Source organism: Anoplopoma fimbria, chromosome 17, assembly GCF_027596085.1.
Source record: "Anoplopoma fimbria isolate UVic2021 breed Golden Eagle Sablefish chromosome 17, Afim_UVic_2022, whole genome shotgun sequence".
NCBI classification, from domain to species: Eukaryota; Metazoa; Chordata; class Actinopteri; order Perciformes; family Anoplopomatidae; genus Anoplopoma; species Anoplopoma fimbria.
The window spans coordinates 30492431-30508477 of record NC_072465.1 but is presented as its reverse complement, the minus strand read 5'-3'; the positions used below and the strand labels follow the sequence as shown (position 1 = coordinate 30508477).

General features: G+C 44.9%; 1 protein-coding gene across 1 annotated transcript in view; it reads left to right on the top strand.

Annotated features, from left to right (window-relative positions):
- The first annotated feature begins 279 nt into the window (after positions 1-279).
- Positions 280-16047, top strand: part of rbl1 (retinoblastoma-like 1 (p107)) — a 15993-nt gene continuing 225 nt past the window's right edge. The window contains exons 1-22 of the mRNA XM_054616456.1: positions 280-479; positions 3415-3548; positions 4216-4419; positions 4576-4640; positions 5239-5367; positions 6087-6250; positions 6454-6518; positions 6669-6843; positions 7326-7492; positions 8236-8348; positions 9083-9186; positions 9549-9686; positions 9949-10113; positions 10436-10580; positions 11552-11776; positions 12027-12208; positions 13332-13508; positions 13613-13684; positions 14433-14514; positions 14668-14810; positions 14977-15138; positions 15258-16047. The exon at positions 15258-16047 is cut by the window's right edge and continues 225 nt beyond it. Of these exons, the coding sequence (XP_054472431.1) occupies positions 348-479; positions 3415-3548; positions 4216-4419; positions 4576-4640; positions 5239-5367; positions 6087-6250; positions 6454-6518; positions 6669-6843; positions 7326-7492; positions 8236-8348; positions 9083-9186; positions 9549-9686; positions 9949-10113; positions 10436-10580; positions 11552-11776; positions 12027-12208; positions 13332-13508; positions 13613-13684; positions 14433-14514; positions 14668-14810; positions 14977-15138; positions 15258-15452 (3138 nt within the window). The 5' untranslated portion in view covers positions 280-347 and the 3' untranslated portion in view covers positions 15453-16047. The remainder of the gene's footprint in view (positions 480-3414; positions 3549-4215; positions 4420-4575; positions 4641-5238; positions 5368-6086; positions 6251-6453; positions 6519-6668; positions 6844-7325; positions 7493-8235; positions 8349-9082; positions 9187-9548; positions 9687-9948; positions 10114-10435; positions 10581-11551; positions 11777-12026; positions 12209-13331; positions 13509-13612; positions 13685-14432; positions 14515-14667; positions 14811-14976; positions 15139-15257) is intronic.

The following is a 16047-nucleotide window of genomic DNA, read 5'->3' as shown; positions in this document are numbered from 1 at the left end:
CACACTGGAGAACAGGGAGAACATGTGTGCACACTGGAGAACAGGGAGAACGTGTGTGCACACTGGAGAACAGGGAGAACGTGTGTGCACACTGGAGAACAGGGAGAACAGGGAGCACTGAGCTTCAAACCTGCCGCTCCTCTGCGCTCCTCTGATTGGACGTCACCAACCACGTGTCTGAGAATGAGCCAATCACGTGCTTCCATTCTTGTACACAACAGAGCCCGCTCCTCGCTTCCGATTGGTCCAGACGCGGCTTGTTTTCCCGCCACCGCGCTGCATTGTGGGCGTCGGTGCGGAAGTGTCGGGGTTGTAGTCGGTGTTGTAGTCCCGCAGACAGGAGCAGCATGCGGGGAGAGGAGGCCGGCGCGGCGCGGAGGAGTCTGGACGGCCTGTGCCAGGAGCTCAACATGGACGAGGGCACGGCCTCCGAGGCCCTCACGGCCTTCTGCGGCATGAGGGCCACCTACACGCTGGAGGTGACGTAGAGACGTAGTGGTGTCCTCTAGTGACGTAGAGACGGCCTGGTGACGTAGAGACGGCCCGGTGACGTGGAGGCGTCCTCTAGTGACGTAGAGACGGCGGTGACGTGGAGGCGTCCTCTAGTGACGTAGAGACGGCCCGGTGACGTGGAGGCGTCCTCTAGTGTAGAGACGGCCTGGTGACGTAGAGGTGTCCTCTAGTGACGTAGAGGCGGTCCTAGTGACGTAGAGACGTCCTCTGGTGACGTAGTGGTGTCCTCTAGTGACGTAGAGACGGCCTAGTGACGTAGTGGTGTCCTCTAGTGACGTAGAGACGTCCTCTAGTGACGTAGAGACGTCCTCTAGTGACGTAGAGACGGCCTAGTGACGTAGAGACGGCCCTAGTGACGTAGTGGTGTCCTCTAGTGACGTAGAGGTGTCCTCTAGTGACGTAGAGACGGCCTAGTGACGTAGAGGTGTCCTCTAGTGACGTAGAGATGTCCTCTAGTGACGTAGTGGTGTCCTCTAGTGACGTAGAGATGTCCTCTAGTGACGACTCTAGTGACGTAGAGACGTCCCTAGTGACGTAGAGACGGTCCTAGTGACGTCCTCTAGTGACGTAGAGACGGCCTAGTGACGTAGAGACGTCCTCTAGTGACGTAGAGACGTCCCTAGTGACGTAGTGGTGTCCTCTAGTGACGTAGTGGTGTCCTCTAGTGACGTAGAGACGGTCCTAGTGACGTAGAGACGGCCTAGTGACGTAGAGGTGTCCTCTAGTGACGTAGAGGTGTCCTCTAGTGACGTAGTGGTGTCCTCTAGTGACGTAGAGGTGTACCACCTCTAGTGACGTAGAGACGTCCTCTAGTGACGTAGAGACGGTCCTCTAGTGACGTAGAGACCTCTAGTGACGCCTAGTGACGTAGTCCTCTAGTGACGTAGAGACGTGTCCTCTAGTGACGTAGAGACGTCCTCTAGTGACGTAGTGGTGTCCTCTAGTGACGTAGAGACGTCCTCTAGTGACGTAGAGACGGCCTAGTGACGAGACGTCCTCTGACGTAGTAGAGACGGTCCTCTAGTGACGTAGAGACGTCCTCTAGTGACGTAGTGGTGTCCTCTAGTGACGTAGAGACGGCCTAGTGACGTAGTGGTGTCCTCTAGTGACGTAGAGACGTAGTCCTCTAGTGACGACTAGTGACGTAGTGGTGTCCTCTGTCCTCTAGTGACGTAGAGACGTCCCTAGTGACGTAGAGAGTGGTGTCCGACTCTAGTGACGTAGTGGTGTCCTCGTAGAGACGGCCTAGTGACGTAGTGGTGTCCTCTAGTGACGTAGAGACGACCTCTAGTGACATAGTGGTGTCCTCTAGTGACGTAGAGATGACTCTAGTGACGTAGAGACGACTCTAGTGACGTAGAGACCGCCTAGTGACGTAGAGACGTCCTCTAGTGACGTAGACGTCCTCTAGTGACGTAGTCCTCTAGTGACGTAGTGGTGTCCTCTAGTGACGTAGAGACGGCCTAGTGACGTAGTGGTGTCCTCTAGTGACGTAGAGACGGCCTAGTGACGTAGTGGTGTCCTCTAGTGACGTAGAGACGACTCTAGTGACGTAGTGGTGTCCTCTAGTGATGTAGAGACGGCTCTAGTGACGTAGTGGTGTCCTCTAGTGACGTAGTGGTGTCCTCTAGTGACGTAGAGACGACTCTAGTGACGTAGTGGTGTCCTCTAGTGACGTAGAGACGACTCTAGTGACGTAGTGGTGTCCTCTCTGAGTGACGTCCTCTAGTACGTGGTGTCCTCTAGTGACGTAGAGACGGCCCTAGTGACGTAGTGGTGTCCTCTAGTGACGTAGAGACGGCTCTAGTGACGTAGTTGTGTCCTCTAGTGACGTAGTGGTGTCCTCTAGTGACGTAGAGGTGTCCTCTAGTGACGTAGTGGTGTCCTCTAGTGACGTAGTGGTGTCCTCTAGTGACGTAGTGGTGTCCTCTAGTGACGTAGAGATGTCCTCCTCTAGTGACGTAGTGATGTCCTCTAGTGACGTAGTGATTGTCCTCTAGTGACGTAGTGGTGTACGTAGGTGTCCTCTAGTGACGTAGAGAGACGACTCTAGTGACGTAGTGGTGTCCTCTAGTGACGTAGTGGTGTCCTCTAGTGACGTAGTGGTGTCCTCTAGTGACGTAGTGATGTCACTAGAGGACAGTAATGTCTTTTTAAAGAATGATTTAAAATGTGTATTTGTTACATATATATTGTCACATTATAGGTGAACGTGAGTCGAACAAACCAGGTCAGAAAGAATGAGAGACAGAGACAGACAGACAGACAGAGCAGACAGACAGACAGACACAGACAGACACACAGACAGACAGACAGACAGACAGACAGACACACAGACAGACAGACAGTAGTAATAGCAGAAATAATGATAGACAAAACAAAACAGCAGGAAGCAGATCAGATTTAAGAAGCTGGCATCAGCAAATGATTTGTATTTTCACAAACGATTCATCAGTTATTGAAATATTTTCTGTCACTTGACTAATAAATGAACATTGTATCAAAGGTGACATAAAAACGTCATTAAGATGACGTTGAATCATATCCCCTCAGACAAACGCTGATCATGTTCTGAAGGCTGACATTGTTGATCATTGATCATGTGGCTCATCTCTAAAAACAGCCAGCTGTATTTAAGTTTAATTAAATCCTAAATGTACGATTTAAGAAATGATTTTAGAAATAATAAACCTTATGTTGAGATGATTTCTCACTGTGTCTTTGGTGCTGCTGTTTGCAGCGTTTCTCTCTCCTGTTGATGTGCAGACGTTTGTGTTTGTGGGTTAAAGGTGACGAGTAACTGGTTGGCTCTCTGTTCATGCATCATTATTATTATCATTATTATTATTACTATCATTGAGACTGACGGTAGCGTGTACATGTGTTGCTGTGTCTGTGCAGGGCGACGTGGTGCACTGGTTGGCCTGCTCTCTGTATGCAGCCTGCAGGAAGGGCTCCACCCCCACGGTGGGTAAAGGGTTAATGGAGGGGAACTGCGTCTCCCTCACCAGGATCCTTCGCACGGCCAAACTCAGGTCAGTCTCTGCTGAAGTTAAACAAAGTGAAAACACATCTGGTGAATGATGATGATGATCATTATCGCTGATTCCACGCATGCGTTAAAAACAAAGATATGAAAATATAAATACACTTTTCACCCCCGTCCTGAGCAATGATCTCTTCTGTCAGATGTTCTAAATGTTACTATGTTACCACTTTTAACGCAGCCTCTTTCTGAAATTTAGCCCCAAACTCCCGACACTGAAGCAGCTCAACTGTTGCTCAGAGGATCTTTGTCTCCATCTTTTTTTTTTCCACTTTAGTTTTTTATTTATTTTATTTATTATGTTGACCAGAGTGTAAACAAAGAAAGAAAGAATACAAAGAAGCAAACAAACAAACATGAGAGCCACAAGAACAAATGAAGAAATGATTTTCCAGTAGCTGCCTTACACTTAAATGTGAGCCAGTGTCCTTATATGTCCTCTAGGTAAAGCTGATCTTCCCTCAAGCTTCACACACCAGTCAGTCTTTCCATTGTCCTTCCTGTATGACATCAAACCATTGATCCTGCTGAGGAGAATCTGTCTCCGTCTTCTAAACTACAGAACGTTTGTTAGTAGAAAGACTTTGTTCATCATATTCATGTTATTATTTTATTGCCTTTTTTGTCTCCTGGCACCTCCGTCCCCGTCCTCCCAGTCTGATCCAGTTCTTCTCTAAGATGAGGAAGTGGGCCGACATGTCCAACCTCCCTCAGGACTTCCGGCTGCGCATGGAGCGTCTGGAGCGCAACTTTGAGGTTTCCACCGTCATCTTCCGCAAGTTCGAGCCCATCTTCATGGACATGTTTCAGAACCCGCAGGGGGGGGAGCGGCCACGGCAACCACGCAGCAGGAAGCACAGGCACGTCACGCACGCACGCACACACACACACACACACACACACACACACACACACACACACACACACACACACACACACACACACACACACACACACACTCTCTCTCTCAGCCCATTCTAACTGTGTGCGTGTGCGCTCTCTCTTTGGCTCTGCAGGCGTCTGCCGTGTCACATCAGCGATGTGTTCAAGTTCTGCTGGACTCTGTTCGTCTACACCAAAGGTACCAAGAATCAAAACCAACAGTTACAACTTTACGAGGTCTCTTCTGTAGTTCTTTAGTTTGCGTTGAGGACTAAATGAACCACTTTAAGCCTCCAGTTAATGTTTTTGTTATTGATTAGTTAGGATCAGATTGTGCTAATTGGCGATCATTTTGTCTTGATACTTTAGAAACAGGAAGTCTTAAATATCTACGTGAGTAAATATTTAGCAGCCAAATCAAATAGTTTACAGGATATTCAACCTGTGTTTCCTTATAATACATTAAATACTGGACCTCTGTCTTTACAGGGTTTGTTTTAAGGTAATAAAGTAGTTTATGAGTATGAGATATGAGTTTGTAGTTAATGATGAATCCTCCTCTCTGTAGTGGAGGTTGGTTTATGGCGTTTCACTCGTTGTGTCTTTGGTCACCCTTCATTTAGTTTGATTGTCCTCTTGAGGTTTAGGAGAATAAAGAAACAAACGACTGTGTTCTTGTTCTGGAATCGGCAAACAAAAATCAATTATCAAAAGAGTTTCAGATTAATGTTCTGTCTAATACTGGTCAATAAGGAAGCAGCTGTTCTCTGTGTGAAACATGAAGTGTGTTTGTGAAGGTAACTTCCGTATGATCGGCGACGACCTGGTGAACTCGTACCACCTGCTGCTCTGCTGTCTGGACCTGGTGTTCGGCAACGCGTTGCTCTGCGCCAACAGGAAGGACCTCATCAACCCCACCTTCAGAGGTGTGTGTGTGTGTGTGTGTGTGGGTGTAGGTGTGTTTTGTTTTTTGAAAGCAGATGTAACATCTGAACAGAGTCAGCTGTAGATATTAAGGTAAGCCTTCATGTTTACAGAGTGTTCCTGTGAATTTAAATACATCTACCTCCGACACATCTCTAGTGATGTAACAGACCGTTGCTGATCCCTGATCAGTTCTGATCCCTCTCACGGTTCTTCACTCATGTGAACCTCAGATTAACTACACAGTTTAACCATCACAGTGTAAATAAAGTTTTACTGACGATCGCTATCCTCCAATATTCAGTAAAATATGAGATCAGAACATCATTTATGCTTTTCTAGTCTCTGGTTGTTTACAATGTAACATTATCAAAGATCAACCTGTGTTTAAACGAACAGGAGGAGAGCTAGTAACGTTAGCAGCACCGCTAACAGGAGAAGAGCTAGTAACGTTAGCAGCACCGCTAACGGCTAACAGGAGGAGAGCTAGTAACGTTAGCAGCACCGCTAACAGGAGGAGAGCTAGTAACGTTAGCAGCACCGCTAACGGCTAACAGGAGGAGAGCTAGTAACGTTAGCAGTTAATGAACGGAGGTTCAGTTCAGTTACATTATGATACGTTCAGGCTCTGTTCAGTGAAAATGAGTGTTGGTTGAAGGTAAATTATAAAGTTATAACGGGTAAAATGTAGTGTTGGTGATAAACTTGTGTGTGTGTGTAGGTCTGCCGGCTCTGTACCGCGCTGACGGCCATGTTTCTCCAGACGAGCCTCCTCCGTGTGTGTTGGAGCGGTTGTGTGAGCTGCATGACGGGCTGGTGGTGGAGGCCAAAGGCATCAAACAGCACTACTTCAAACCGTACATCCAGAAGCTGTTCCACAAACAGGTACACACACACGCAGACAGACAGACAGACAGACAGACAGACAGACACACACACACACATTCTTTATTCCTCCCTTTACTTGTGTTTTTTTTTGATGATTTCCAACCCAGTTTTTGTGAGTAAACTTGCTACTTTTCATCTACTCGTTATCGTAAACTCTTAGTTTGTTTCTGTTTATCTCTTCTTTTTTTTTTCCTGATCAGATCCTGAAAGGCAACGAGGATCATTTGACAGAACTGTTGGATCCTCAGAGCTTCATTGATAACAAGTAAGCTGATCAGAGGTCGGAGGTCATATTCAGGGGTGCTGTCCTGATTTCTCTCCCTCTGTCTCCTCATCTGTGCTGCTGAATTAAATTGTTAATACAGATAGTGTGTGTGTGTGTGTGTGTGTGTGTGTGTGTGTGTGTGGCATACAGTAAAGCCATAAACAGGGAGTATGAGGAGTACGTGTTGACGGTGGGAGATTTCGATGAGCGAGTGTTTCTGGGAGCCGATGCCGACGAGGAAATCGGGACTCCGAGGAAAATCGTTCAGGAACCGTCAGCCAGTCAGACGAACGCTCAGAGCCAGCTGCAACAACACGTAGAGAAGGTACACACACACACACACACACACACACTAAGCAGATTGTAATACATCATTAAAACTACTAATGATGAGATTTGTTAATCAATAAAAATACAGTATTATATTTCCTTTAATCATTTGAAGTTTGTGTTTTTATAGATAGATGTCTACAACAAAGTAACAGGAAACAGTTGGTGATGATAATCATGAATATTTTAGTTCATCAGCTACAGGCCTACTGAACATATTCTGGTTAATAATCAAAAAACAATAATTGTTAAACCTTTTGGTACCAATTGCTTTTTCTGTCCACTAGGGGGCACTGAGTTTTTCCTGGTGTGGTCATGATCAAAACATTTATCACATTGTGTTTAAAGTGTAAATGTTCATCATTATATGAAGAACAGAAAAATCCTGTTGATAGAGATGAATATAAATGTATGTAAATATATAACATAAATATAAACTCTCTCTCTCTCTCTCTCTCTCTCTCTCTCTCTCTGCAGTCGGGCTCTCTCGCCCCCTCCACCCCTCTGACGGGGCGGGTCTACCTGAAGGAGAAGGACCTGCTCGTTACGCCCGTCTCCTCGGCAACGCAGAGCGTCAGCCGGCTGCAGAGCATGGTGGGGGGGCTGAGGACGGCGCCCAGCGACCACCTGATGCAGATCTTCAGGTCAGATCCTCCGTCTGTCTCCTCATCGCTCAAATATCAAATATCACTGGACCAACAGAGTTATTATCATTATGCAACACAGGGACACAACACCATCTGTAACACAACAAACACAGGACAAATGGAACAAAACAAAACCAGTAGAACATTCCTGTTGTGCATTTTTGGAATCATAAGGAATGTAAATAGCAACAACAATTCTCTGATCAGATAATACGGCCGACATCTTCACATTAAAAACTCAACATGAGTAAACAGTGTTAGAGCATCATGATGTAAACACAGAGTCCAGCTCAGCCCGTTAACTGCAGCTTGATCCTGGACCACCATGGATCCAGGTCTCTGTGACAGTCACCGACCAGGTCACTGACCTGTGACCGGGCATCAGACAGCCAGGAGCATGCTGGGTAGTGGAGTAGCCTCAGGTCCTAGCTGGGTTAGCTTAGCTAGCTTAGCTTAGCTTCCATCCTTCCTTCCTGGGGCAGTTTGGTCCGGCAGGTCTGGCTGGTTGGTCGGCCATGGACAGGTGATCATCTCACTGCTCTTAATCCTCACGCTTCCTTTAAGATGTTGATTAAAGGATTCTGTCATGTGACATTAGTGTAGAACTACAAATAAAGACGTGTGTGTGTGCGTGCACACACACACACACACACACACACACACACACACACACACACACACACACACACACACACACTATTCTCTGTATACTAACTGTGTGTCCTCTGCTCTTATTGAAGGTCCTGCTCCAGAAATCCCACAGAGTCCATACTGGCCAGAGTGAAGACACTGGGACAAACCTTCAAAGAACATTACACCAACGACTCAGAGGACATGCCCGGCTCGCATATAGGTACAACACACACAAAAGCACAAAGAGGGTGAATTTTGAATTAAATAATCGTATCTCAGATTTAAAAAAAAAGGATCAAATAAAACTTTTAGATCTCTGATCACGTTTTTTTGCAGCCGATACTAATTACTGATCATTGATGATCCATATTGGCAGATATAGATCGTTTTTGTTTTGTTATAACAGCTGGTCAGTGTTAACTGTCAAACATTCTGAATGTTTTCTTTTTACTTTATTGTATTTTATAGTGTTTATGCATAAAAACACAAAATTCGAATGATAAGGAAATAAAAGATTGTATTTTTATTGATTTAAAACAGATCTCTTCATTATTAGTTTTAATGACGTATAATAATCTGCTTAGAGCTAGTGTTAGGAAATTAAACATCATAATTCATCTCTAATATCTATTTTATATTAATGTGAAAACATCTCCTTCAAACTACTGGATTTATTCTAGTTCATCACCAACACTACATTTTACAGATTACATGTGAACACATCATGATAACGTTATAATTAACCTTCAACCTATACTCATTTTCACTGAACAGAGCCTGAACGCATCATAATGTAACTGAACTGAACCTCCGTTCGTTAGCCGTTAGCGGTGCTGCTAACGTTACTAGCTCTCCTCCTGTTGATTTAAACACAGATTGGTTGAATGTGTGTGACATCATGTTAACAGCAGTCAGAATCTCTGCCGTTCGTATAAATCAACATTTTGTTTCCAGACTTTGCAGAGAACCGTCTGAAGCTGGCTGAGATCCTCTACTACAAGATCCTGGAGAACGTCCTGGTTCAGGAGACCAAACGTCTGCACGGCAAAGACATGAGTGTAAGAAAGAAACACTGAATAAAAGCTTCTAATCTAAGCTTCATCTTTTCATTCTTCTTGTTTCACCCACATGTGGTTAAGAGCTCTTTCTCTTGAGGCTTTGTCACATATACTATAATGTCTTAATGTTTATTTCTCTACAGTAAATATTTGATATCAAAGTTCATTAAAATTCCCCAAAACTCTAAAAACAGAAATTCTAAAAACTTTCTCATTATTGAAAATCAAAAGAAAATTCTCTCATTTCATTCGATGTCTCCAGATGTTTGTGATGGCTTGTTTGCTGCCTCATGAAGACATGTTTGGTTGTACTGTAAGTAAATATAAGTGTGTGTGTGTGTGTTTGTGTGTGTGTGTGTTAGGTGTTATTGGAGCAGGATATCTTCCACTGTTCCCTGATGGCGTGTTGTCTGGAGGTGGTGTTGTTCTCCTACAGCTCCCAGAGAACCTTCCCCTGGATCATCAACATCTTCAAACTGACCCCATTCTACTTCTTCAAGGTCTCTCACACACACACACACACACACACACACACACACACACACACACACACACACACACAACAGAATGTTTACAGCACATTCAGAATAAGATTTGCATGTAAACGTAATCAGTAATAAGATGTCCAGCTGAGTCTTTCTCTCTTTAGTTTGTCTCCTAAGGCAAAGCTCCGCCTCCTTCTATGTTCTCCATCAGAATATTTAGTGTGTGAATAGAACTGATTTTATTGTGTGTGGTTTGTGTGTGTGTGTGTGTGTGTAGGTGATCGAGGTGTTCATCCGCTCAGAGGAAGGCCTGTCCAGAGACATGGTGAAGCATCTGAACCTCATCGAGGAGCAGGTTCTGGAGAGCAGAGCGTGGAGCGCAGACTCTGCCCTGTGGAGCGCCTTGCAGGCTGCTGGGAACAAGGTCCCCACGGTGGAGGAGGTCAGCACACACACACACACACACACACACACACAGATATATATTTATATTATGTAGGGAAACACTCCAAACGCCGTCTGGATCAAACTGAAGCTAATTAAAGACAATGAACACAGTTTGTTTAAAACAGTCCTCACGTCTGACTTCCCAATCGTGAGTGTTTTCAGCACAGTTGTGATATTTTGTGTTCCTTGAATGCATCGTGATGTCCTCAGAATCAGCTGATGACGCTCACTGAAGCTCAGAGCATGAACTCTTCACTTCTGTCTTCATTCTCTCTCTCTGTCTCTCTCTCTGTCTCTCTCTCTCTCTCTGTCTCCAGGTGAATTTCCCCTCCAGTCTGGACACGGGTGCTGGTCCTGGTTCTGGCGTTGTGGGTCAGTCTCTCCTGCCTCTGGTCGCCCTCTCCCCCATCATCCACCCCCGCATCAGGGAGTTCAGATCCGGTCTGGGCAGCGCTCGTAAAGGTGTGTTCAGGTGCTTCTGTACACGGTGTGTGTGGTGACATCGTGGTCTAGGATCATGGACTGAATATAACGGGTCCATAATAATAATAATAATAATAATAAAGGTAATAATCGGACCACAATGGTGTCTTTATGTCTCGTCACGAATTTAAAGCTGCAGGACAATTCAGAAAGATTCATTCTTCTAAAATGAAGTACTTTATTTTAAGAACTATATATTTTTTTAAGCTTTCTGTTATGTCATTTATTCTTAAATGCATCCCAAGTGAGAGAAGAACATTTATTTATTATTAAAGTATTTATTATATATAAGTTAAGTATAAATATTGTTGAGATATAATTCAGTTGAACTGTCTTTATTTGATTTGACAGTCAGTTGTTGACTACATACATAAATTGATACAACTGCTAGGCTACTTCTATATATTTATATTTATATGGACCTAGTTTAATATGAATTGAATAACCCTGTTCTATAAGAGGTGGACGTAGTCATGGTGACGTCTCGCTGGTTTGTGACGTTTTGAATCCTTGAGATTGCCGATTTGGCCGTCGCCACCTTGTTTTTTTATCAACCAGTGAACAGGAAGTGACCATATATGGAGTGAGGAGGAGTGACGTAGAGACGCCGTATACGTCTCTGGTGTCGACCTGTCAATCAGTGTGTAGCCCCGCCCTAAAGCATCCCCTGCTTTATGGTCTGTTTGACTCTAAATGGAGCATCATTTACTAAATGAACATCATGCTGTATTGAAGAAGACTTGAAACTAGAGATTGAGACCATAAACTCATGTTTACAATGTTTACTGAGGGAATAAATCAAGAGAGAAGTAGAGTCATTTTCTCATAGACTTCTATACAACCAGAGGAGTCGCCCCCTGCTGGACAGCAGAGAGAATGCAGCTTTAACACATGAAGCTTTGGCCTCATTCTGTCTATAATGAACCTTCTCGTCTGTTTCCTTCTTCTAGACGTTCCTCCGTCTCCGTTGTCGGTCCACGACCGGTACAGCTCCCCGGCAGCTGGCAGCGCTAAACGCCGTCTGTTCGGCGATGACCCTCCTTCCCGATCTTTGGGCGTGATCCCCAGCAGCCCGATGACGTCGCCCGCCAAAAGGTTGACGTTCGGCACCAGCAGCACCCTGAGGATCGGAGCTCAGGGCGCCCAGACCACCGTCCTCAGCATCCCGCTGCAAGGTACACCACGGCAGAGATGACGCCCATCAGATCACATGACACCCACGAAACATCTTCAACATCTCCTCAGTCGCCAAAGCTTTTTAGAAAGTCATTTATATTGAGATAAATACTGTATGTAGTTTGGACCGCTGCCAGATAAATGGAGGTTTTCTCTTTTGAGTGGAAGACGTCAGAAGCAGAATAAAGTACAAACATGTAATCACACTTAAGTGTGTGTGTGTGTGTTTGTGTGTGTGTGTGTTTCCAGGTGGGAACAACGACCGCACTTTCACGCTGATCCCGGTTCAGCCGTGTGACTCCTCCGGTACGATCACCGCTCAGTTCCTGCTGACCGCCTCTCCGAGCCGCTCCGCCCCCACGACCTCCGACCCCCAGACGGGAACCGGCCGGCCGCGACGCACCGGATCCCTCGCTCTGTTCTTCAGGAAGGTAGCAAACGTCCATCATCATCATCATCATCAGACGTAGCTTAGCATAAATCAGGGTTGTTGTTTGTTCCACAGATTTAAAGGAACAGTGGGAAACATTTGGGGGATCTAAAGGCAGAAGTGGAATTTAATATTAATAATTATCTTTTCTTTACTGTTTAATTGGCTGAAGATGAGCATTTTATTGTTTTTGTTTATCCATTTATCTACAGAAGCTCAGAACAGACAAACCTAACACATTCACCTTTTCTTTTTTTAACCGTCGCCTCCTGTATTTCTCTACACGGGAGGACTTTTAGTTGTTTGCTGTCTGAAATCTCTCCACTAGATGGCGTCAGATCTTTCACATCCGCTCTTTAAAATCCCTCTAAAGAAAGATTCTGGCTTTATAAATGAAATTGGCCTGACTTTGTATGAATCATAATTTCTTAAAGAATATTTTGTTATTAAATTAAAGTATTTATAATACTAGAGACTGTGTTAAATTAACTAGTTATAATATCCACCAACCATGAAATGATTATTTTGATTATAGATGAATCTGCTGATTATTTTCTCTATTAGTTATTTAGTCTTTAAAATGTTTTTAAAGTTGTTTTCTCAGAGCCAAAAGTAATGTTTTTTATTTTACCGTCACATTTGAAGAAGATGTTTGTCACTTAATTAAACAGTTTACATTCATTTTCTTTGACTGACTCCATCAACACACATCTAGTCAGCAGGAAAATGTCCGAACAAAATCTATTTTATTTGTTTTCCTCTTTAGAAACCCCAACGTGTAGTGTTATGATGGTGTTTCATGTCATGCAGACAAAAGTAACGTTTGGTGTCAGAAAGTCTGACTTTGAACTCAGATTCCTTAAAGCAGACTTTTGAAAACTGAAACATGTTTTACCTGTTAATCAGGTTACAGACCAGCGGAGTCTTCTTCAGTGTTCCAGAAGGACATTATTTATTTAGAGTTTGTCAGGACTTCTTCATTTCTTTCCTCTTGTTCTGAGAATATCTGCAGTGTGTTTTGTTTCTGTTGTTTGTGTCAGAAGGAGATCAGTGTGAGAACATTTCCTCATGAGGAGGTGAACAGAATGATTTCATGCTTCGGTCTCCTGTGTGTCCGTCTCCAGGTGTACCACCTGGCCAGCGTCCGTCTCAGGGATTTGTGCGTGAAGATGGACGTATCATCGGAGCTGCGAGGGAAAATCTGGACGTGTTTTGAAAACTCGCTGGTCCACAGTACCGGTCTGATGAGGGACCGACACCTGGACCAGCTGCTGCTGTGCAGCGTGTACATCATATCTAAAGTAAGGAGACCATCTGTTCACTAAAGGACTACCTGACAGAGGACTGAGGTCTCTCTGATCCTGGATCACAGAAACCAGGTTTCACTCCTGTCTCTTCCTCACAGATCACCAAAGAGACTCACAGCTTCCACGACATCATGAAGTGTTATCGCAGCCAACCACAGGCCAGCAGCCACGTGAGAGAGACACACACACACACACACACACACACACACACACACACACACACACACACACACACACACACACACACACACACACACACAGAACGGGTCGTCCTCTAACTGGAGGTTTGATCCCCGTCTCCTCATGTCTTACTGTCATCGAGGTAAACACTGAACCCTGAATATTGTTATAATTTATTATTATTATTATATTATTGTATTATAGTTAAGTAAAAGTATTATAATCAAAATATACTTTAAAATACCGAAAGTAAAAGTGCTCATTCTGCAGATTAATGTGTGTGTGTGTGTGTGTGTGTGTGTGTGTGTGTGTGTGTGTGTGTGTGTGTGTGTGTGTGTGTGTGTGTGTGTGTGTGTGTGTGTGTGTGTGTGTGTGTGTATTTTACTGTATTGTAATTTCAGTAAAAGTACAAAAATATACTTTAAAGTCCTCATTAATGATAAAGATAATTGCCGTGCAGTAAAAAGTACAATTGTCTGAGATGTAGTTGAGTAGAAGTATTAAGTAACAGATAAAGGAAATACTCAAGTGAAGTACAAGTAATGAAAATGAATCATTAATGAGATTAACTAACTAACTAACTCACTCACTCACTCACTCACTCACTCACTCACCACTCACTCACTCACTCACTCACTCACTCACTCTCACTCACTCACTCACTCACTCACTCACTCTCTCTCTCTCTCTCTCTCTCTCTGTCTCTCTCTCTCTCTCTCTCTCTCTGTGTGTGTTCAGGTGTACCGCAGTGTGTTGCTGTGTCACAGAGAGCAGGTGGCGGATGAGAACATGGAGGTGGATCCTGTTTCAGGTGGAGAATGTAAGATCACAGTTTAAATGTAATCTGATTACTCTCGGTTACTTCTTTAACCTTTAATGTGTAGAGCAGACAAGGGGATCAATAAATCGATTAATCGCCAAACAAAGCCGACAGGATTCAGTTTGTTTACCTTCAAACCGTTCGTCTCTTCAGCTGCAGAGAAAAGCAATCCGGTGTCGGGCCGAGCCGACCAATCAGGGGAGGAGGAGCGCGGTGACCTCATCCAGTTCTACAACGGCGTCTTCGTCCTGAAGATGAAGAGCTTCGCGCTGCGCTACGCCGTCCAGGACAACCGGGTACGACGGGTCCACCGGATCAGAACCAGTACAACCAGACCAGTGGACGGTACTGACTGTGTGTGTGTGTGTGTGTGTGTGTGTGTGTGTGTGTGTGTGTGTGTGTGTGTGTGTGTGTGTGTGTGTGTGTGTGTGTGTGTGTGTGTGTGTGCGCTCTCTCCTCCAGGCCGACGCCCCCCTCTCTCCGTTCCCGGCGGTCCGCTCTCAGCCTCTCTCTCCTCGTCGGGTCTCTCAGAGACACTCTCTCTACGTTTCTCCTCACAAGAACTCAGCCGGCTGTCTCACCCCGAACTCCTTCACCTACAGGATCAACAGCAGCCCGTCCAAGGCAAGAACACACACACACGCACGCACACACGCACACACACACGTATTAAATATGAATTATGATCAATATAACACAGTGATTTAACTCTCTCTCTCCCTCCCTCTCTCTCTTCCCTCCAGGAGTTATCCGACATCAACCGTATGATCCGTCAGGGCAGCGCCAGCAGGAAGCGGGCCTTCACCATGGAGGGGGACGTGATGATGTCATCAGCCTGCGACTCCCCCAGTAAGAGGGCGTGTCCTGAGAACGGCAGCAGCGCCGACGTTCTGCTGAAGCGGCTGCAGGACGTCGTGTCGGAGCGACAGAGTCACTGACCAACCAACACGAACGTTTCAATTCTTTTACATGTTTCTGACCTGAGAACAGCTCAGCCCAGTTATCACAACCCAACATAGCAATAATATTATTAATACGTAAACATGGGATCACTGAGAAAAACTGTTATCCCTCTGCTGCACCTGAACGCACCTGAAAACACCTTATTAATAATAATAATAGTATTAATAACCTGCAGCATTAACAGGTGTGTTTGATGTCGTTCAGACGAGCGTTCTCTCCTGATTCAAAGGTCCTCAGCTGTTGTTGGAGGAGTTCTAGTAGAAGGTTTTCAGGAGCAGAGGGTTCCTCTTAGAACCGGAGACTCGGTCCGTCATAAACTCATCAGGGACTGAAGCTGAAGGTTCCATCTTCACTCAGGTCAAAATATGTGAAAGAAAAACAGTTTGGGATTTGAACCTTGAACCTGTAAATAGTTTCTTTAACAGTAAACGGCCGATCCGTCTCTATTGTACATTCTGTTCTGAAACACGTCTTCACTACTAATCTCTACTTTTAGAGGTTTTATTCTTTAATAACTAGTTTTAAAGCTTCCTTTTAATCTGAACCACAGTTCCTGTGAGACGCTGTGGT